Source organism: Perissodus microlepis, chromosome 7 (genome assembly GCF_051167445.1).
Source record: "Perissodus microlepis isolate ML-2025 ecotype Zambia chromosome 7, ASM5116744v1, whole genome shotgun sequence".
Taxonomy (NCBI): domain Eukaryota; kingdom Metazoa; phylum Chordata; class Actinopteri; order Cichliformes; family Cichlidae; genus Perissodus; species Perissodus microlepis.
Window position 1 is genome coordinate 65,079,771 of NC_140467.1, and position 22,948 is coordinate 65,102,718.

General features: G+C 42.8%; 1 protein-coding gene across 1 annotated transcript in view; it reads right to left on the minus strand.

The window, feature by feature from the left end:
- lamb4 (laminin, beta 4) overlaps positions 1–22,948 on the minus strand; it is a 69,084-nt gene that overhangs the window by 32,705 nt on the left and 13,431 nt on the right. Inside the window, exons 12-22 of the mRNA XM_084936727.1 lie at positions 22,608–22,687; positions 22,096–22,300; positions 15,708–15,845; positions 10,636–10,827; positions 10,420–10,532; positions 2,024–2,135; positions 1,611–1,791; positions 1,377–1,520; positions 1,052–1,283; positions 421–578; positions 43–267 (exon numbers count right to left, since the gene is read on the minus strand). Coding sequence (XP_084792853.1) covers positions 43–267; positions 421–578; positions 1,052–1,283; positions 1,377–1,520; positions 1,611–1,791; positions 2,024–2,135; positions 10,420–10,532; positions 10,636–10,827; positions 15,708–15,845; positions 22,096–22,300; positions 22,608–22,687 — 1,780 coding nt within the window. The remainder of the gene's footprint in view (positions 1–42; positions 268–420; positions 579–1,051; positions 1,284–1,376; positions 1,521–1,610; positions 1,792–2,023; positions 2,136–10,419; positions 10,533–10,635; positions 10,828–15,707; positions 15,846–22,095; positions 22,301–22,607; positions 22,688–22,948) is intronic.

The following is a 22,948-nucleotide window of genomic DNA, read 5'->3' on the forward strand; positions in this document are numbered from 1 at the left end:
GATGAAAGGATGATAGATGAAGTTTCTATGTTTTGTTGTCACCTTTGCAGTCCTGGGTTAAGGCGTTGCCATGGTAGCCCGGTTTGCAGTGTTGGCAGTGCAGGCCAATTGTGTTGTGAAGGCAGTGTAGACACTCTCCTGTTGTGCTGTTACATGAGTTGGGATCATCAGGGTCGATGTTGTTGTTGCAGGGACACTCTTTACAGACTGCACCTGACAATGTCAGATCACCATAGAAACCAGGGCTGCAGCTGTCACAGCTTACACCTAAAAGGGAAACGGAGAGTGATATATTTTATGTGTCTTTCCAAAAATCTGCTGATAAACACTGACTCTTAGCATCGCTGCTGTGTGTCTGTCTGGTTGCCTCTTTTATGTAAAGAAGGTAAAAGTAAGTAATGCAAACATACTAGCTCTTACCTGTGTGCCCCTCCTGGCACTTACAGATGAGCCTGAGGGACTGTGGGTCATGCTGACAGGAAGTGGCGAAGAATCGTCCACTGCTCAGAACATCTGGACACAAACATGGCTGACAGGCCTGTCTGGAGATTGGGTCACCATAGTAACCCTCAACACACCTGCATCAAAATAGGTTTATCATGATTACCTGAACAGGTACCGACCCTCAGCAGTAAGTACTGGCACACTTATTTCCTGAGTAAATCTAATTTAAATAAATTTACTCAGAGACGTAGCAAAGACATTTTCAGAGGGAAATTTTCAGCTGAAAAAAACCCAGCTGAGTTACAGTAAACAAAGGTTCCTTTTTTGAAATTGCATCTACTTGCAGATAAAAGCCGCATAGCTGAAAACTGAAAACCCAGCCCTTTGTCTAATTCTCTCTGTTCTTCATCATTATGGAGTATAGTATGCACTACATCTCTGACTCGAGGAGAGGGCCTAAGGGTACATCTGTCACCATCTTACAATGCTGTGATTGCAGCCATTCCCCAACTCTCTGTGAATGGTACTCATGGCCATTGATCATGACAATTTGCATATTAATGATTAAGGACCTGACCTCACAGTCCATTGTTTGTCAGTGACTAACCTTTCACAGCTGGGTCCAGTAGTGTGCTCCCTGCAGTTCAGACAGTCTCCGGTAAATCCATCACACACCTCTGATAGCCCATTACATTCACACGATCGACATGAAGGGAATCCCCAGAATCCCATCTGACAGCGTTTGCAGCGCTGACCCGTAATCTCTGAACGGCATGCACACTGACCGCTGACCTGATCGCACAGCTCTGACACAGAGCCATGGGGGTCACAATCACATCCTGCAAAAAGGTGAGAATTCATTGTGAATCAACTGTCAGACGCTCAGAGAGAAAACGAAAGGCAGTGTTTCCCCTCTGGTTTGGGTTTCTTACGTTTGCAGCCTTCAGGTCCAAAGCCAAAAGTCATTGGGGCACAGGCATCGCAGCAACGACCAATCACATTGGCCTTACAGTCACAAAACCCACCCAGTTTACTGCAGGATGGTCCAGTAGAGCCAATAACATTACACCTGCAAACTGACCACAGGTAAAACGCAGATATAAACATATGAAACACTCATCTTTTCCATTGTCTCAGTCCTGGATCATCTCAGTCCAACTACTTACGGACAGCTCCATTGTGGATTTGTGCTGAAAGGCTCACGATGAGTCCCTCGCAGACTTCAGGTAGCGACTCCTGAGGGCCAGGCTTGACAGCCAATCCAGTACAGTGAAACTGGTGAAAAGTGTCGAGGTCGCTCTGAGAGCAGAAATTTTGGACTGACCCGATTCTATTAAAAAGACTAATCTGAAAAAAGGGGGGCATGATTAAACATGTAGAAATCACCTCATATAGACACATCCCATCATTTAATTTTGAAGAGAAAAATTGAAAATTGAAACCATGCAATCTTCCCAAATTTATTTTTGCACAGAGAGTCCGCTTGTATTCCTCAGCTATGATTGGACAGTTACTGTTAGTAGGAGGATTTCAGGGAATATGTCAATGACTTTATCTGAATAGATGAAGACCTCCTTACCGAGTCAATTAGGATGTGTGAACTATCAGACCTGGGCTGTTTGTAAAAGGTGATATCCACAAAATATTGACCTCCAGCATTTAGACAGAGCAAAGAGTCCAGAATACCTCGTCTGGAAAAACAAACAGAAAAAACAAACAAAAACTGCTGCTACTGAGACACAATCTCTGACACAAGTACACTATTAAAGCTTCAGAGAACCTTGGAGCTCACATAAATAAAAATGCGTAAGAATGTCTCTGTATGTGGAACCAGGAGTACAAAGGCACAACATTTGGCTCATGTGCGTTAGCTGTAGCTGCTGGCTGTCTGCTGTCGTTTTATAGATGTTCTGTTGAGAGTCCTCTCTCAGTACATCCTGGTATGGTTCACAAGCTGCACTATGACTGACAACAAAGTGCTGCAAAGTTTATTAAATCATCACACACATGCAGCTACGCCCTGTCACTGATATACACACAGAGCCTGCTGCCTCAGCCACAAACATGATGTCACCCACAGACCACCTGATCATGGCCTCTATTAACAACTCACGCAGAGACTGTACAATATCCTGCTAGTTTCAAAGAACCTGCTTAATTTCACATCTGAATAGTGTTGTGGCAGATTTCTTTTCTCATGTATTAATCACATATTTAATCATATCACATTAGTTATAGTAATATCACTTTCTCACTTTACTATAGTAAGAGCACTCCTGTCCATAGTTTACATGCATGTGGAACGTTAACACAGTGAGGCCATTAAACAGATAGTGGGACTCCTGCTTATCAGGGATGTAAATCCTTAGGTGACGGCCAAGCAGAAAACAAGGTCATAATTCTCTCTGAGGGAGAAGGTATAGCTCCACGTGAGAGAGGCCAACATGTAAGAGTTTGCGGATGTTCTTTGTCTGTGTCTCTGTATATACAGGGAGTGCAGAATTATTAGGCAAATGAGTATTTTGTCCACATCATCCTCTGCATGCATGTTGTCTTACTCCAAGCTGTATAGGCTCGAAAGCCTACTACCAATTAAGCATATTAGGTGATGTGCATCTCTGTAATGAGAAGGGGTGTGGTCTAATGACATCAACACCCTATATCAGGTGTGCATAATTATTAGGCAACTTCCTTTCCTTTGGCAAAATGGGTCAAAAGAAGGACTTGACAGGCTCAGAAAAGTCAAAAATAGTGAGATATCTTGCAGAGGGATGCAGCAGTCTCAAAATTGCAAAGCTTCTGAAGCGTGATCATCGAACAATCAAGCGTTTCATTCAAAATAGTCAACAGGGTCGCAAGAAGCGTGTGGAAAACCCAAGGCGCAAAATAACTGCCCATGAACTGAGAAAAGTCAAGCGTGCAGCTGCCAAGATGCCACTTGCCACCAGTTTGGCCATATTTCAGAGCTGCAACATCATTGGAGTGCCCAAAAGCACAAGGTGTGCAATACTCAGAGACATGGCCAAGGTAAGAAAGGCTGAAAGACAAACACCACTGAACAAGACACACAAGCTGAAACGTCAAAACTGGGCCAAGAAATATCTCAAGACTGATTTTTCTAAGGTTTTATGGACTGATGAAATGAGAGTGAGTCTTGATGGGCCAGATGGATGGGCCCGTGGCTGGATTGGTAAAGGGCAGAGCGCTCCAGTCCGACTCAGACGCCAGCAAGGTGGAGGTGGAGTACTGGTTTGGGCTGGTATCATCAAAGATGAGCTTGTGGGGCCTTTTCGGGTTGAGGATGGAGTCAAGCTCAACTCCCAGTCCTACTGCCAGTTTCTGGAAGACACCTTCTTCAAGCAGTGGTACAGGAAGAAGTCTGCATCCTTCAAGAAAAACATGATTTTCATGCAGGACAATGCTCCATCACACGCGTCCAAGTACTCCACAGCGTGGCTGGCAAGAAAGGGTATAAAAGAAGAAAAACTAATGACATGGCCTCCTTGTTCACCTGATCTGGACCCCATTGAGAACCTGTGGTCCATCATCAAATGTGAGATTTACAAGGAGGGAAAACAGTACACCTCTCTGAACAGTGTCTGGGAGGCTGTGGTTGCTGCTGCACGCAATGTTGATGGTGAACAGATCAAAACACTGACAGAATCCATGGATGGCAGGCTTTTGAGTGTCCTTGCAAAGAAAGGTGGCTATATTGGTCGCTGATTTGTTTTTGTTTTGTTTTTGAATGTCAGAAATGTATATTTGTGAATGTGGAGATGTTATATTGGTTACACTGGTAAAAATAAATAATTGAAATGGGTATATATTTGTTTTTTGTTAAGTTGCCTAATAATTATGCACAGTAATAGTCACCTGCACACACAGATATCCCCCTAAAATAGCTAAAACTAAAAACAAACTAAAAACTACTTCCAAAAACATTCAGCTTTGATATTAATGAGTTTTTTGGGTTCATTGAGAACATGGTTGTTGTTCAATAATAAAATTATTCCTCAAAAATACAACTTGCCTAATAATTCTGCACTCCCTGTATGATGTAAGGGTGGTGGCCACAATTCAGAGATGGTCCTGGTGTTTCACTGGGATGCTCTCTCCATATTGCAATGTGTTTATTAAACCCACTTCAAATCAAGCTCACTGGGTGTTTTGCAGGTAATTGTTAAATTTTCCATAACAATTTGGCGTTGTCAGGCAGGATTCCTCCGGTGAGTTTAGCTGAACTACGGGCACACAGTGACTGGCCATCCTGAGGTAAAATTGCCTCAGTCCCACCGTTCCTTTGTTTTCAAAAAAAGGGGGAACCGCAAGGTGTGCTTCAGCGACTCACACATGCAGGAATTTTTTAATGAACCAAGAGACGGACTGCAAATGATTTACAACGGTGAGCTGCTTTGATTTGGGCAGGGTTTTTAACCAGACAGATGGGAAAAGCCTTGGTTACTTATTACTGCAACAAGTAGATGCAGGGTCCTAGAAACTCAACGAATTTGGGTATCCTAGTGTGAGAAATTGCACCTTGTTGTGGTAGTAAGTGCAGGATCTTAGAAGCTCAATAATTTGAGCGTTCTAGTGTATGGCATTTTAGCACTTTTGCACCAGTGAAAAAAGGCAGAAAGGCCTTGTTCGTACAAAGGAAGCTGGGCTCAGCAAAATGGCTACTGGAGCAGTGGGAGGCATTCCTCTACGTGGTCTGGTTGAAAACTCCAAGTGTGTGGAAGATGGTTGTGTGATGGAAAGATATGTTGACAGGGATAAGAGTTTTTTATTGTTTGTAGTTTTTTGTTGTTGGGTTTTTTGTTTATTTGTTTTAGATGGACCACTGGGAGGGAAACCTCAGAAATACGACGCCTGATTTCAGGACTGTTGTGGGAAGGACTCTGTCCTCAGTTTATGGTGTTTAACACTTTTGTATCGGAAGGAAAAGGCCAGACGGTGAACGCGCTTGTCCACAAAGCTGAGCCCAGCAGTACGGCCAGTGAGGCTGTAGGAGGCATCCCTTCAGGTGGTCTGGACAAATCCAGGTTTTGATTGTATGATTTTTTTTCTTTCAGAAATATGGGAAAGAATACATGGAGTAAGAAGTGTGTAGAAACTGAGGAATGCAGTAAAGAGAAGTGTGTGTGTGTGAGGAGTGCTGTGGGTGTGTGTATAACAGAGAGTATAAAAGAGATGTGCTAAAATGTGGATAGAAGCATAAGAGAGGGAAAGTGTTAATGAGCAGTGATGAAAATGATATTAAATAAATGTTTTAGTGTGTTAGTACAGGTGGCTATGGAACTGGATCAGCGCCCTCCACAAGCACAGCGGCCGGAGTAAAATGATAGATTAACATAATTGGAACCGCATCCAGCTCGTGTTTTGGCTGAATATTTCACAGCTTCACTTTATGCACATCTTAACCTGAAGAACAAGCTTCGAAGACAATCAATCTCTCCCTGAAGACGAAATGCAGTTCGAGAGCAACGGCGTCGACTTCAAGAGTCAACAAGGTGAACAGACAGCAACACTGCCCTAAACCTTAAAGGGTTCAGCAGCATGTACACATGCCATAGTGGATGGAAGCATGCGCTCCTGATCACAAGCTGAGAGGTTCACAAGCTGAGAGGTTCACCAGCGACATCACTGTGTGTGAATGGACTTGAGAAGACGGTCTGAGTTTCACATTTGCCATACTGGGAGTTGAAATGGCAAAGGAAGAGACTGAAAAGAGTGAAAGACAAAAGGCAAAGCCGAAGAACGGCCCACTGGCCTCTGACACGCCACAACCATGAACTGCTGCAGATGCAGGAGAAAGACAGAAGCTGTGAGAAGTGGGAGCATGGAGGAAAAATGAAGGCTGTTGTTGTTAATGTGAGAGCACATGAAAATTGGGTTGGAAAACTGTGGCCGACTGTCTTGTGGAGGTTGAGAAAGAGTCCGTAGGATTGCAACAAAGGTAAAAATAAAATGCACACAAACGCACACAGAGAAATGTGAAGGAAAAGCAGCTTTAAGGACAAAGCCCTGCTGAATCTGCAGCTCCACTGCACACACATGCATTGAACCTGCCTACTAACACACACACACACACACACGCAATGAAGATCAGCTTGTTATCTGTCATCAGTGTTAAAATAGTGTAAATTTAACAGACACTTGTTATCAAATGCTGAGTGTATCCACTGCTGACAATTAACTCTCCAGATTGCAGGACAACAGTTTAACTTTTGTGAAGGGAAAAAAGATTCTGGTTTGACCGACCAGTGATCAGACAATAAATTTAGTTGTTAATATAGTAAATTGTGAGATGTTTTCTGCTTGATTGGTGCAGTACAAGTAATTCACTGTATGAAGGAAATTCTCTTTTGTGATAATATTTTGAACATGCATTTCTGTTGTCCTGTCAACTTAGTGGGTTAATAGCTGATATGCAAATTAGTTGATTGTTACTAGATCAGGGAAAGATGACTGGATTATAAAACAAGTGAATAACATGTAGCAGAGGGTTGAAATGAGTTTCCTGTTTCTGATGTATGGGTGAAACTTGCACCCAGATCCACACCTCTGAATACATAAAAACAAACTTGTTTTGTGAAATACATGACATGTTACACGTTTACTTTTGACGGGGGAGAAAAGGAGAAAAGCTAAATGAAATGATTGGGTCTGTGAAAATGAAAAATGAGTGCAAAAGCACAGACCTGGGGAAGAAATTCACATTCCAGTGATAAAACATTGATATGAAGTGTTTAGGAAGCGTTTAATGATGAACATTAGTGTTGTGTGAGCTGTGCAGCTGCTAATAAAAACAGGGGGCGATTTCTCTGTGTATTTAGCAGGTGGAACTATGTTTGTTGGCCCCAGACTTTCCGGAATTGTGTGATATTCTGGAGCACTTGTGGGCAACCAGTAAATATGATGTGGGGAAAATGAACAAAGGTAGTGACTCTTAAGTCTGATTTTAGACCATGTAAGCATCAGTTATTAATTAAAGTAAAGCCAGGAGCAGTGACTGCATGGCAGGTTCTAATCCCTACAGCGTGTTGTTTCACCTGAAGGCAAAACTTTTCCTGTGATTTTTCTGGCAGATTTTGGGGTTTTGTTTTAGTACCAGGCTGATTCTGCCAGTTAGGTTTGGGTTGTTTTCTTTTTCTTTTTGCACGTACAAATGTCCGGAACTGGGCCCAATATGGGTTTATTTTTGTAACAGTGCACTTAGGAAAAAATCTGCCAGGTATCACCCCTCTGCGTGTGATATTTTGTGTGTTGATGATTTAATAATCAGCTCTCTTTAAGCAGGCAGCAAGATTGGAAGTAAAAGTGCTATAAAATACTTTACTGAGAGCAAATACAAAGTGAGCTTCTCCAGATTACAATGGCTTAGGAGAAATACACCTACCTAGGACCATATTAGATGGCAAGTCCTGTGTTTAAAAGGATTGTAGCGATTCAATTCATTTCAAAGGCAAAAAGAATTGTTTTTATTTTTGGAATGACGTAATATTGCTGCCAGTGGATACTTAAATCCGTGCGCGGTTTTCCACTATCAGCAATGATTTGTACGAATGTATATGACTGGATGAATGCATGTGATTGAGATGAATGCATATGACTGGACTGTGGCTGGACTGATGATGTGGACTAAGTGTGACTGACTTGTCACTTAGTCACTTAGTCACTTCTAATGCCTAATCCACCCCAAACAGTGAAAAAAGGGTGGATGTATGTGGGGTTTTTTTTGTTTTCTTGTTTTTGCAGGAGCAGGAGGATGGCAGATACCAGAGGAGGGGGAGACCTGTGGGTTCACATGAATGTGTGTGGAACCTGCAGACTTAATCCTTTACATAGCACTTTTCTGTGTTACTGATTTTTGTGTGAAGGAAACTGTGGTTTTACTGGCTGCTTGTTGGTTATGGTACCACATTGTAGTGTTGGGAAATGTTAAATGTTACAGTGGGAAAATGTGTATTCAGTGTGAAACACATACTGTGTTAAGATCAGTATCACTCCTTTCACAGAAAAGGAGGGTTGACCACATGATTTACAGCAGCACCTCTGGAATCTGTTAATCCAGGCCCGACCTGCGAGGACACACCACCGGCTAATGTTTTTTTTCCTCTCTAAGGGTTTTGGCATCACACAGGCAGACATAAGTGAAATGAAGCAGGTTTTGCAGTTATTACAGAACATCTTATCATCATCAATACAAATTTTATTCTCTAACACAGGGTTTACAGGGCTGGAGCGAAATTACTCAGGAGGAGAAGCCCTGATGTTGTCTGAGAAATGATCTAACTACCCTTTTCTGTTGTTATTCTCCTAGTTCTGATGAGTTGACTCATGGGAGAGACCATGTATCAAAAGGAGGGATTCCAGGTTTAACATGAAACAATGTTCTCTATGTTTTCTATGAGTTTTTTCATGATAATTTTTCCATGGCTTTTTGTGGGATTAACAGTTCATTTATAGGTATGAAACCTCTACATGGGGCACAGACATGTTCAGATAAGGGTAGGGCTGTGCGATATGACCAAAATCTCATATCCTGATATAAGACATCTATCGTCCCAATAACGATATAAATCACAAGAATTTAATATTTTCTGTATATTCTGTGAATCTCGAGCAGCTTGACTTGCGTGAAGTGTTTCCAGGTGGGCGTCATGTACCTGGAGTCGAGTGTTTTAACCAATGCATGAAACGACACATTTTTAGACACAAGTTGTAATTGCCGCTGTTTTCTTTGTGAGTATTTATTACCCATCGTGCTGCGGGGAAAAGCCTGTTCTAACGTTGAGTCTTTTAGCACCTGACGGCTCTTTTTGGCTTCTCATCCGTAAATACTCTGCATACTCTTTCACGTGATTGAGTTTATTTTGAAAATTCTCAACAGGATCTTGAACTTTATTGTGAAAGGTTAATGTGGAAACTAAACCAGCGGACACGCAATGGTTTTGCGTCGTTGTTGCTAATGACAACACTTAAAAGCAGGTGCTTGTCCGTCCGTAGTGTAGTTATATTAAATATAAGAGAAAGAGAGAACTTTAAGAAATTAATATAGTCACTACAGCCACCATCAAAACGACGAAAAAATATTGAAGTAAACAGTTTATTTTGCGACACCACGAAACAATAGCGTAAAATGAAATGATAGACGTTTTTATATCGTCATTCGATATATATCGTTATATCGAACAGCCCTAGATAAGGGTTTGATAACCTATAAGTAAACGTCACTGAACTGAAAGGAAAATGTGGTTTGATGATGGTTGACATGTTTTCCAAATGGTTAGAAGTTTTTCCTCCTAGTAAGGAGATACAGGTTCAGTAGCCAGAGTATTGCTGGAAGAAATCATCCCAGGGTGGAATCTCCAGACTGAGATTGAGACTGGGTGCTGATCAGAAGTCTTCAGAGACCCAGTGAGAAGCAGGGATCATTCATAGCACAGCTGACAGCCCAGGCAGTGGTTGAGATCAAAGGTCATGCGGTTTGGGGCCCTACTAGTCATCATGAGAAGATTCCAGAACCACAGAAATAACCATAAAGGTTAAAGATCTCTGCATTAGACACTGAGGAAGACAACGGGGTGTCAGATGATCTCTGCCCTTTTAACCTACAGCTGCATTGGAACGAGAGAGTGAGGGGTGAAAAGAGCACCCTCCTCCAACAAGGGCGTGCCAAGCTCCAACTCAGCGACTGCAGAGCAGACTCTGTACCACCCAAGAGCGATTAGCGAATGAATGCAGATGACAACTGATTAAACAATCAGGCTGTTATGCCTGAAGTAGTTGTAGTTGTGTTTTTGAGTTAAGGTGGTCATTGGTGTATAGTAATCTTACTAGTAAGGATATGATTTAATCACATATTTAATCATATCACATTAGAAATCTGCCACAACACTGTTCAGATGTGAAATTATAACAATAGTCATGTGACATTCATGGATGTAATAGATTTTGTTTTTTGATTCTCACCTGGAGTTTCCAGGTAGAATCACAGTTTTACTTCCTGTTGGATTGCTGCTGCAGCCACCATCGCCTGGTGACACTTTGCCGATACTGACTATAGCCATCCAATCAGATGCAGACTAGAGAAAATAAGAAAATTGACATGAGTTATAGAAAGACAATTCCGTCAATTTTATTAAACATGTACATTTACATGAAGTTTACCATTCAAAATCGCCTCACCTCTGGTTCATAGGAAATCGCCAGCTGGTAATCAGTCGAAGATGGGAGGTTGTCCACAGTAAATCTAAGCCCCACCCCCTCGAACACTCTGACCAATCCTAGGCCAGTCCAGGTTACTGGCTGGTGAGATGCCCTTTGATGGGGAATAATTTGCAGGGTGTAACCAGGGACCAGAGGTATGCTGGTTTGCTGCTGGATGGAAATAAACAACAGATGCACTGAGGAAAGAGGACGATCTGATTAGCTGAAACATATGAGTTGAGCTGTTTCCAAATTCAGGGGCTGCATCCTTTGGAGACCACATTTGTGGGACGACTATATCACAGCACACCAAAGGCTGCTCCAAATGCGGCCCACTAATGCGTCCTCCTTTTCCCCGGATTTGAAGGAGGGTCCGGTGTATCCTTTGTGTCCCAGAGAAGCCCAGACCTCTCTCCCCAGCTATCTCCTCCAGCTTATCCGGGGGAACAGCAAGGCATTCCCAAGTCAGCCAAGAGATATAATCTCTCCAGCGTGTCCTGGGTCTGCCCCCGAGCTTCCTCCTGATGGAACATCACCCAGGAGGCGCCCAAGGAGGCATTCTTGTCAGATGCTTGAACCATCTAGACTGGCTCCTTTCGATGTGGAAGAGCAGCATCCCTACTCTGAGCCCCTGCCAGATGGCTGGACCTCTCTAAGGGAGAGGCCAGCCACCCTTCGGAGGATGACCACTTGTTCATCACTTGTGAACAAGACCACAGGATAGTTAAACTCCTCCACTTGGGGCAGTAACTCGTCCCTGACCTGGAGTGGGCACCCCAACCCTTCCGGCTGAGGACCATGGCCTCAGACTTGGAGGTGCTGATTTTCATTACCACCACTTCACACTCAGCTGTGAATCATTCCAGTGTGAGCTGTAGACCATCACCTGATGAAGCCAACAGAACCACATCATCCGCGAAAAGCAGAGATGAGATTCTGAGACCATCAGGTGAAAGCCTTCTGCCCCTTGGCTAAACCTAGAAACTTTGTCCATAAAAATTTTGACCAGAATCTGTGACAAAGGTCAGCCCTAGCGGAGTCCATCACCCACTGGGAATGAGTCCCACTAATTACCGTCTATGCAAACCAAGCTCTTCCAATGGTTGTATAAGGATTGAATGGCCTATAGTAATGGGCCAAACACCCCATACTCCTGGAGAACACCCCACGGGAAACTCAAAGGGACACGGTCGAATGCCCACAGCCAAAACACTGGCTGGGCAAACTCCCATGCACCCTCATGTATCCTTGAGAGGATAAAGAGCTGGTCCAGTTTTCCACAACTAGGACGAAAACCGCATTGTTCCTCCTTTATCTGGTTTGACTGAAGGACAGACTGAATACTTTCCAACACCCTGGCATATACATTCCCACGGACCTTGGTAGGTCGTCCCGCTCCCCAGACTCTGCTTACTTCACAGAAGACATGCCAGTGGGATTAAGGAGGTCCCCAAAGTATTCCTTCCACCGCCCGACAATATTCTCAGTCGAAGTCAGCAGCACTCCACCTGCACTATACACAGTGCAGGTGGAGCACCGCTTTTCACTCCTGAGCCGGCTGAGCCGCATTCCGCTTGGCTTGTCAGTACATATTAGTGGTGCAACGGATCAAAAATCTCACGGTTCGGATCGGATCACGGTTTTAAGTCACGGATCGGATCAATTTTCGGATCAGCAAAAAAAGAAAAAAGACAAAAATTTAACATTTACTTATTAACTTATTGAAGTATTTTTTGCCTGTTAAAAACATTCAACTCAAGACTCATTCCACATAATCATTAAAAAAAAATATGGTTCAATATAGGGCAGTATAGGGCTTTGTATCTACCACTGAATTCAATTTTATTTATAGAGTGCCAAATCACAACAACAGTCCCCTCAAGGCGCTTTATATTGTTAGGTAGACCCTACAATAATACATACCGCTCATTATATCGCACTCCGCTGTGATATAATGAGCTGTCACGGTCACATAGCTTTCCGTTGCCCTGGAGGTCCACCCGTTTGTAGTTGGGCAACAGAAGATGCCTGGGACAGTTCATCCTGCTCATACATGCTTGGAACGATCTTGCCACTAAAGTGGACGTGCAATGGGATATCATAGCGTGGCTCAAGCACGTTCATCATAGTTTAACCCCCTTGTTTTGCACAACGGAATATGGCCTCCCGTCTGCAGCTAAACACCCCAGTAGCTTTTGTAATAGCTTTAGCCCGATCGGACTGGGCAGCAAAGGGCTGCTTAAATACAGAAAACTCCTCTGCTCTTCCACCTGGACCGCTAGCGCTGGCCATAACTATCGCTTGACAGACGCACCATACACATAATTTCTTTCCTTCTTTTTCGAATCTTCGGATCACGTGGGTGCCAAACCGTGGAGTGGGATCGGTTCGGATTACAGATCAACCGTGATCCGTTGCACCACTAGTACATATCAGCTGCCTCCAAAGTCCCACAGGCGAACCAAGGACTCCTTCAATAGGACTCCTTCTTCAGCCGGGTGGCTCCCTTCACCTCTGGTGTCTAAGGATTGGTATCGAAACCTGGTTCTTGTTGAGAACCGGTTCCCACTGTTTCAATTCCTTGGAATTGTTTGGCATTTTTGCAAATGATTCCCTTATCGATTCCAGTCGCCCCGAATGACGTCACCACGTTGCAGAGCGTCATTTACCTGGCAGGTAACATGGCGCCTAAGCGGCTCAAACACTCAAAAGTTTGGTTATACTTTAGGAGAACGGATGACAACAGGGCAACTTGCAATACTTGTAAATTAGATACTTCATTTAAGGGAGTAAACACTACGAATATGCAAAAGCATTTGCTCACAAAACACGTGATAACCTCAAATGAATGTCGTGTTTTTAATTCTGCTCCGGACTCGTGAATCTCAACCCAGCAGCAGCGGTAATGTTTGAACGTCCTCTCCCGTTAATGCGGCAGGTAAATAATCAACTAACAGTGTATATTATGTTAGCGCGATCTGCCTTATTACAAAACCTGCCATTACTGTGCATTGCATTTAGGTGACCATGATGAGAGAGACAGACAAAGTCTGGCTGGCTCAGATGCTGGCAGTTCTCGTTGCAGTCTACCAGTAGCGTCTCCTTTCAGGCCAGGATAGACGAATGTCACCGAGCAGTGACTAAGTTTGTGGTAAAAGGCTTGCACCCATTTGCCACAGCAGATGCCCCCGATTTACGGTAAGTGAATAATGTTTAATTGTAGGCAGGGACATTACTGGATATTCTTGTGTAATTGCTACAGAATAATTTGTGTTATACTTTGTTATTGCTAGAGAAGAATATTTATTTTATTATTTTACATTTACAATTTTTTTCCTGGGGACCCTGTGACACCCCATTGAAGAGCCATAGGCTGTGGATCTCTTAAGATCTCACTGTTGGGTTTGTAAGGCCATGTTACTCTTACTTAGAGAAGATATAAAACAAAGTTCTAAGCTAATCGACCTTAGTGTTCTCCTTTTTAAAAAATAAGAATCGATAAGAGAATCGATAAAGAATCGAATCGTTAAACAGACTCGAAAATGGAATCGGAATCATGAAAATCTTATCAATACCCATCCCTACTGGTGTCCACCATTTGGTTTAGGTGTTACCACCATGACAGGCACCAACCGCAGTGCAGTGCAGCAGCTTTGGCGGTGGAGGTGCTGAACATGGTCCATTTGGACTCAATGCCCCCAGATTCTCTTGGAAAACTGTTGAAGCTCTGCCAGAGGTGTGTGTTTAAGATCTCGCGGACTGGGGGCCTCTGCCGAGCATTCCCAGCACACCCTCACTATACCTTTAGCTGCGCCATGTCTGTCCAATGTCCTCCCCAGCCACCTGATCCAGCTCACCACCAGGTGGTGATCAGTTAACAGCTCAGCCCCTCTCTTTACCCGAGGGTCCAGAACATATGGCCGCAGGTCTGGTGATACGATTACAAAATCGATCATCGACCTATGGCCTAGAACTTTCTGCACTTTGTGCACTTATGGACGATCTTATGTTTTAACATGGTGTTTGAATCCAGGATTCATTGTGAGTCTAAGGTACAAGCAATTTTTTGGAAAAAAAAAACATGGAAAACAGTTGTAGCAAAGCAGTCCAGAAATAAAAAAGTGAGTACTGGGTTTTTATCTCACCCAAATATCCAGTGGAACAAATGTTAGCATACCAAAGAATCTTAGAACATCAAACTTAGCTAACCTTCATCTAAGTTACATGACGTTAGTGATATTGCTACTTAATTGGGTCATGCAAACTTTGGTTAGTTATAACCTGAACCTTTGTTATAAAGCCCAACATTTATGCCGATCTTATGGACTGGACTGGTTCCTATATAGCGCTTTTCTACTCTTCTGAGCACTCAAAGCGCTTTACACAACTTGTGCATTCACATATTTTCTTAGTGCTTTCTAATTAACATTCACACTCCGATGGATGCATCGGAGAGCAATTTAGGGTTAGTATCTTGCCCAAGATATTTGGCATGCGGACTAGGGGAAGCCAGGAATCAAACTACCAACCTTCCGATTAGTAGATGACCTGCTCTACCGCCTGAGCTTATGTCCTGTTTCCCATTTCTCTTAGTTTTTTTTCTCTCTGATTAAAATGAAAGTACGTCCCATGATTCTAATAAGAAAATTGTGCTTTCATCCTGCAAGTTACCAAATGCTTGATGAGACCTATTATATTTGTACTGTCAAAATGAAATGAGACTAGTCTCATGCTCTACTCTAGCAAACTAGCTAAACTTAGATTCATTGTTGGTTAAGGGGACTCAGTGCCCAGATTCACATGCAGATGAAAAAACAATAACATAAAGATTTTCTGTATTTCTGTTGAACATGCTGACCACCACAGCAGTAGCTGCTACTGTCATGGTTGCCAGGCAACAGGAACCCCATGTTGTAGGCTAGACCGTCCAAGTTCACAGCCTTGCACTTCTGGCCTTCGCTGCCTTGAAAGAATGCAGCCCCTGAATTTGGACACAACCTATAGTCTCCAAATAATCAAAGCATTAAAGTGTAACAGAAAATGGATCTCACCAATCTCTTTCTCATTTTCTGTTGCTGGGCAAGTTGGCGAGCCCGCCGAACTAAAATAACTCGTCCATTTTGGAACTTAGTGTCAAAACCTTGCTCTTTGAAGTACTGCTCACACTGAGGTAACACTCCTGGGTTCAGCTGAAAACACACACACAGATGCTGTTTATATAGTGCAAGTGGACAGCATTCACAGTGCTTCACTTGTTCCACATTTTGTCATATTAGAGCCTTATTCCAAAATGGATTAAAATCATTTTTCACCTCGAATTTCTACACAGAATACCCTATAATGACAAAGTAAAATGAGTTTCCCTGAAAGCCTTGCAAATTTATTAAAAATTAAAACACAAACAAATAACATGTAGCTATAAGGAGGAATTGTTTGTAGACCTTTGAGCCTGGACTGTATTGAGGCACGGATCTGGAACAGAAACATTTCTGAAGATCCCAAATGAGCACAGCGGCCTGCATTATTCATCAATAGACGTTTAGAACCACCATTACTCTTCCTAAACCTGGCTGCTCAGCAAAGGGTTAGGGAGCTGAAGGAATGGGCTAGAAGTCCTTACTTATAGAGGTCACCAAGAACCTAATGCTCAATATGACAGAGCTCCATGGTTGCATTGTGGAGAGACGAAAACCTTCCAGAAAGACAGCCATTTTTGCAGCACTCCACCAATCAGACCTGTATGGTAGCGTGGCCAGACGGAAGAGATTCCTTAGTAAAAGGCTCAAGAGTTTGCTAAACAGCATACCAAGGACTCTCAGACCATGAGTAACAAAATTCTTTGGTCTGAGGAAATGAAGATTGAGCTTTTTGGCCTGACTGCCAAGCATCGCATCTAGAAGAAAGCAGCCACGGCGCATTATATGCTCAACACCATTGCTACAGGGAATCACGGTGATATAGAATCATGCAATGGGGATGACTTTCAGAAGGAGGAACTGGGAGACTAGTAATTGTTGAAGGAAAGATAAATGCTGCAATGTATAGTGATATCCTTGAAATCCTAACCTGCTCCAGAACACTCTGGACCTCAGACTGGGACGAAGGTTTATCTTCCAACAGTGCAACAACTCTAAGCACACAGCCAAGATAAGAAAGGTGTAGTCCAGACAGAGCTCAGACTTGAACCCAAATAAACATTTCTGTAGAAATCTTAAAATGGCCTTGCACTGATGCTCCCAGATCAAGCTGATGGAGCTTGAGAGAGCATAACTAAGGGAGGTCTCAGGGTGACCCAGTGTTTTGAGTTTTGTACTTTTATTTTTGATTTCATCATGGTTCATGACTGTTAGGCTTTTGGTTTCTGTTTTTGTATTTCTTGATCTCTAGTTCCTCTGGATTTGTGATTTCTAGTTCTTAGATTTAGTTCTGTCCTTGTATTTATTCTCTTGTTTCCCAGTCAGTCGTGTCTCATGTCACTCCTGTCCCTGTACTCTGTGTTCCCTCAGTTGAGTACCAAGTCTGTATTTCTGTGCCTGTCCTGGTTCCACATCCTTATGTTCCCTCTGTACCGTGTCAGTGTTATCATAGCTTTAAGCTTGTATCTCTGAGTCCATGTCTGTGTGTACATGGCGTAATTCCTGTTTTATTTTGATAGTCTTGCTCCTACACTAGTGCATTTAGTTTTGCCTTCTCTCATCTCATTATGTCTGATTTGTTCCAGCTGTGTTTCTTCCTGTTTCCTAATCCATCCTCCTACACAGGTAGGATCATCCTACCTGTGTATTTCAGTCCTCAGTCTACCCCTGCTTATTGTCGCGATGTTAACCTTCATGGACACTCTCTTTGTGCCGTGTTTTCACCCCTTGTGTTCCTGTAAATATCCTTGCTCTTAGTTCTGGTTCATTTCCTTTTTTCTTGTTTTAGGTTCCATTGCACACTTTAGTGTCTATTTCCGTGTTTCTGATTGAGTTCATTTCTATGAAGAGTTTTCCCAGCAATAAATCTGCGCTCTGAGTTTAACTTTCCATTTCTGAGTCCTGCATTTGGGTCCCTTATCCTGCCTGCTCCACAGCACTGTCTCCTGAATCCAACCTGGAAGTTGGTTTCACAGAAGGGGGGCCTGAAAACTGAAGGCTCTGCCTCTCATTCTACTTTTAAATAGTCTAAGAAAGAAGAATGGGACAAACTGCAGAAAAATAGGTGTGCCAAGCTTGTAGCATTGTACTCAACAGGACTTGAAGGTGCCATTGCAGCCAAACATGCTTAAACAAAGAATTGAGGAAAGGTTATGAATATTTATGTACATGATATATTTTTGTTTTTTATTTTTTAATAAATTTGCAATAATTTCGAGTAAACCTTTTTTACTTTGCTACTATGGGGTATTGTGTGTAGAATTATGAGTTGAAAAAAATGAATGCAATGAATTTTAGACTGAGGCTGTATCATTACACAATGTAGAACAAACAAAATGCTGTGAATACTTTGCTGAATGCACTGTAAAAAGACAATTTTACAGATAAACACATATTAATACTGAACTATAGCTGTGTAGGTTCTAAGTCATTCAGGTCCTGGTAGCCTAAGGAGCTTGGAATGAAAGCAACTGAACTTCTTTAATTCAATTAAAATTCAGACCGCGGTCAAGTGAGCCGTCATTTCTGTGCTTCTACACTAGCCTTTACGGCAGCGCTTTTTATCCTTCATTCCCGATCGCAAACATAGACCTGTGCACACATTGCATTGGGACAGTATGGTTGCATCATGCATTTCTTCACCAGGGCTGATGTGTTAGCTGTCCAGTATAGGTCCTCGGAAATGTGGTCACCTTTTATGGATAGGGGAGGGGGTTGAGTTTTTTTTCTTGCAGAAGTCCATGACCACTTACTTGGTTTTCCTGGTGTTTATGGTTAGGTTATTGTAGTCACACCATTCTGTCAGACGTTGGATCTCATCTCTGTAGGCGGTGTCGTCATCATCGGTGATGAGCCCCATCAGAGTGGAGTCATCTGCAAATTTGATGATGATGTTGCAGGGATGTGTGAGGGTGCAGTCACTGGTATAGATGGTGTATAGGAGTGGACACAACACACATCCTTGTGGTCAGCCAGTGCTGGGTGGATGATCTCTGGTTGCCAACCTTGACTCTTTGTGATTGGTCTGTGAGAAAGTTTTTGAACCATGCACATGTAGCAAGGGGGAAGTCTAAGTTTACCAGCTTGACTATAAGAATGTTTGGGATGATGGTATTAAAGGCTGAGCTGAAATCAATGATGAGGATCCTTACTGAAGTCCCAGGATTCTCCAGGTTATGCAGAGCAGAGTGGCAGTGGAAATTGCTTTCTCGGTGGACCTGTTTGCCTTATAGCAGGGGTTGGCAACCTTTCAGATGATGAGTGCCATCTAAAATGTCCTCAGAAGTCAGTGTGCTGTATGATTGCATTAGCAATAAATTTAATAATGCTCTATATTGACAGTTACACACTATATAGAACAACTTTATAGAATTATATTTGTTCGCAGATGTTGGCAGCTATCAGCGAATAGTTATCAGCTATTTTGAAACAAAAAAAGGCACTTTTTATCCATAACAAGAACTCTGTAACAGCAAATGAACTGTACAAAAGAAAACAAATGCTATTTATGGTCTCCTCACAACAATGATAAGAGAAATAAACTGGGCCAATATGGCATGTTTGTTAATACAGGGATAAACATGTTAATGTGATCTCTGGTCTTCCAATCAGCGACACAGGTCTATGAGTGTCCAGCATTCAGATGGCTACCTCACGACAGAAAATCTGTGTGAGAGAAAATCTGCTCACACAGATATGTAGAGCCAAATTCTGTCAATAAGGCCTCTGCAATGTTCTGAAGACAGTAAAACTTGACTGGGAGTGATGTCCAGCAGGTGAAAAAGCTCCATGAACATGCACAGTTATGGATTTCAGCTACGTTCGTAGTTCTGCAAACTTTGACCCTCACAGAGTCGAGCTCCTGAAGCATTCGAAGTGTTGGAATGTAGAAATTTCAACATTGCTTGAAAAAACTGCCAGCTAGCAACGTCCCTCTCACTGGTAGGCGAAGTTATTTTTAGCCAATTACAAGTTGAACCTGGTAGTTGGGGTTGTTAGCCAAGATACCGTCATTAAGAAGCGGCACAACTAATGTGTCTATGCTAGTTAATTTGCAATGTGCACCACTGGCCCGGCCATTTATTTTTTAATGCACCTTCTCAGATTAATTCACTGCGTGTCGTGCCCAGGGCTGGACTGGGACAAAAAAAAACAGCCCGGGCATTTTGACTAGAGACCAGCCCACTAGGTATTGTAGGAAAAATCATAAAGCCTTTTAATAAAAACAAACACTGTTGTGACAGTGATGTACACCGTTTTGTTGGTATGATTTCTATACATTTTACATCAGATAAAAACTTAAAGCGAGACATTTTTAATGAGAATAAGAAAGAAAAGTATGTGTCCCCTTTCCCTGTTAATGCCCTGCCTGCCCCCCTGGCAAAACTTTGCTAGACATGCCCCTGCACAGTTACCAGGTGTCAGTTGCTTAGAAAAGTATCCTGGTGTTATTTGTCTCTCAGAAACAGTTCATAACTTCAACTGAGCTATTTTTACACATCGGCCAGCACCTGGCCAATACACCACTTTTCATTGTTTATACCGTTACAAAAACTAAAACAAACAAACAAAAAAACATTGGCCCATCAAAACAAAATTCACCATTGGCCCACCGGGCAAATGCCCGATATCCCCGATGGCCAGTCCAGCTATGGTTGTGCCATCAGTTAACCCTTAGCGTGCCAGCTGTGGCACGCGTGCCCAGGGTTGCCGACCCTGGTGGGAGTCAAAACTAGGTGTGATGCAGTCCTTTATGTGCTTTAAGACCAGCTTCTTGAAGAACTTTGCGACCACTGGAGCACTGATGGTGGTGGACTCGGAACTATTGTTGCTGATTTCAGGCAATGAGGGGCAGTGGCATGTGACAGGGAGAGGTTCAATAGTCTAGTGAAAACAGGAGCCAGCTGGTCGGCACAGGTTTTGAGGATACTCCCAGGTATTTCATCTCGGCCAGCAGCTTTTCTCTGGTACTGCTCTGCGAACCTAGTTTTCTTGAAGAGTAAATGTGTGAGGGCTGTGCTCAGAGAAGGCTGTGGCAGAGCGGTGTGCATGGTAGGCGTGTCTACAGTTCTCTCAAAGCGGGTAAAGAAGTGGTTACGTTCCTCTGCTAATGAGATGTCCATGTTATCCGTATTTGTCCCATTGCCTTTGTAGTTGGTGATGTGTTTCAGGCCCTCCCATACCTTCTTGGAGTTGTTGTCTGAGAGGTGATCTGATAGTTTATTTGAATAGTCCGGTTTTGCTGCTCTCATGCCTTTTTTAAGGTCTGCTCTTTCTCTGATATACATATCGTGCTCCCCAGATTTGTATGCAGAGTTGCGTGCCTTTAACAATTCCTGAACTTTACTTGTCATCCAGGTTTCACAGTTGGGGCTGACCTGGACCTACTTTTCCGTAGTGACAGTGTCCATGCAGTGCATAACCCACCACTGCAGATGTGTGGGTCTCTAGGTCGCCATGTTCGAAGACATGCCACTCTGTGAGGGCAAAAGAGTCCTGCAGCTGAGCCAGAGCTTCCTTAGAAAAGGTGTTAATGTTTCTGATGGTGGGCTTTGTCCTTTTCCTGAGTGGTGTGTATGCCGGGACAACAAGCAGGGAGAGGTGGTCGGACATACTCAGGTGGGGGAGGGGAACAGATCTGTAGGCTTGCTTAATATTTGAGTAAACATGGCTCAAGGTGTTATTCCCTCTCGTGTGGCATTTCACATGTTGTACAAATTTAGGCAGCACAGTTTTTAAGCATGCTTTGTTAAAGTCCCCTGCGATGATGTGTACTTCCTCTGGATATGTCCGTAGCTGTTCGGAGATCGTGTCGTTCAGGTAGGCAAGGGCTGTGCTAGCATTAGCGTCTGGTGGTATGTAGACTGCTGTTATTAGCACTGCAGGCAGTTCTCTGGGATGTTGTTGATCCACTGATAATCGCTGGTAACGGGGTTCTGGCTGTTATAACTGATGTTGTATAATTCCCAATGACTTAAGGTGAATTTGGCTATGCAATAAGGGAAACAAAAGAAAAAGAAAAGGAAACAAAAAGAAAAAGAAGAGCACCTAATTGGGGGCCCTTAAGCAACTGCGACTATGTGCACCGCCATGTTGTACTAAAATGTACAAGATATTAAAAATTTATTTAAAATCATCTGCAATAGTTGACATAGAATTGTCAGTTGAATACTCCTTTTAGTTACCTTCTTTACATGTCTCTCAACTTTCCTCACAAAATGCTGCATCTATCTATCTATCTTAAAGAACTCCATTCACTTTTATTCCAAGCTCTGTGTCAGGTGGCTTGTCATCTGTTACACACCAGAGAAGAAGATGATGGAGCAGCAGAAGAAGAAGGCGATGGAGGAGGAGTTGTAGAAGACCTTCCTCCTAGCAGTGGGAAAGTGAGTTCAGCCTCATAGAGGAAATAATTCAGTGGAGGCAAGAAGTACCCAGGTGCAGGGTCAGAGCATCGCCGACCAATCATGTTGGGTAAACAGCGACACTGTCCATCCTCTGGAGAACACCTGACGGGACAGGAAATCCCCCCAAAAGACAGGAAGTGACACACTGGAGGCTCTATGGTGTCAGTTATTAAGAGTCTAATTACTGCTTTTATGATGAATTTCCAGCTCACAACAGCGTGCCATACCTATAAGGTAATAAACTGTTTTTTTCTGATTATTTTACTGGTATTCAGTTGGTTTCTGGTGCTTCCTGTTAATTTTTCTTCTTTCTCAAACTAATCTGTGATTCAGATCAAACTGACTGTTGAGCTTTATTCAATACTTTTTATTATGTCACACACAAAATAAAGACAGAAAGAAAACATACGTGCTGCCGTGAGCTCCGCCAATATCACAGTTACAAGGTGAGCATCTGAACACAGAGTTTCCCAAACCCCAGAAATCTGGCTGAACACAAACACATTAAAAGACATTAAAATCAGACTTTTTTTCACTCAGAGTGGCTAAAATGTTATGATATTTGCTTTAGAATCACTGTGTCCAGGCAATCAGTTCAAACTAAGGACAAAATATAGTTTACTTAAACACTGTTTTATGCTTTAAAACTCATTCATCATTTATTTTGAAAATTCAGACAATGCTTGCAGAGTTTGAATGAGTTTTTACGTGCCTTCAAATCATACAGTTTTTGTTCTTCTTCTTCTTGCT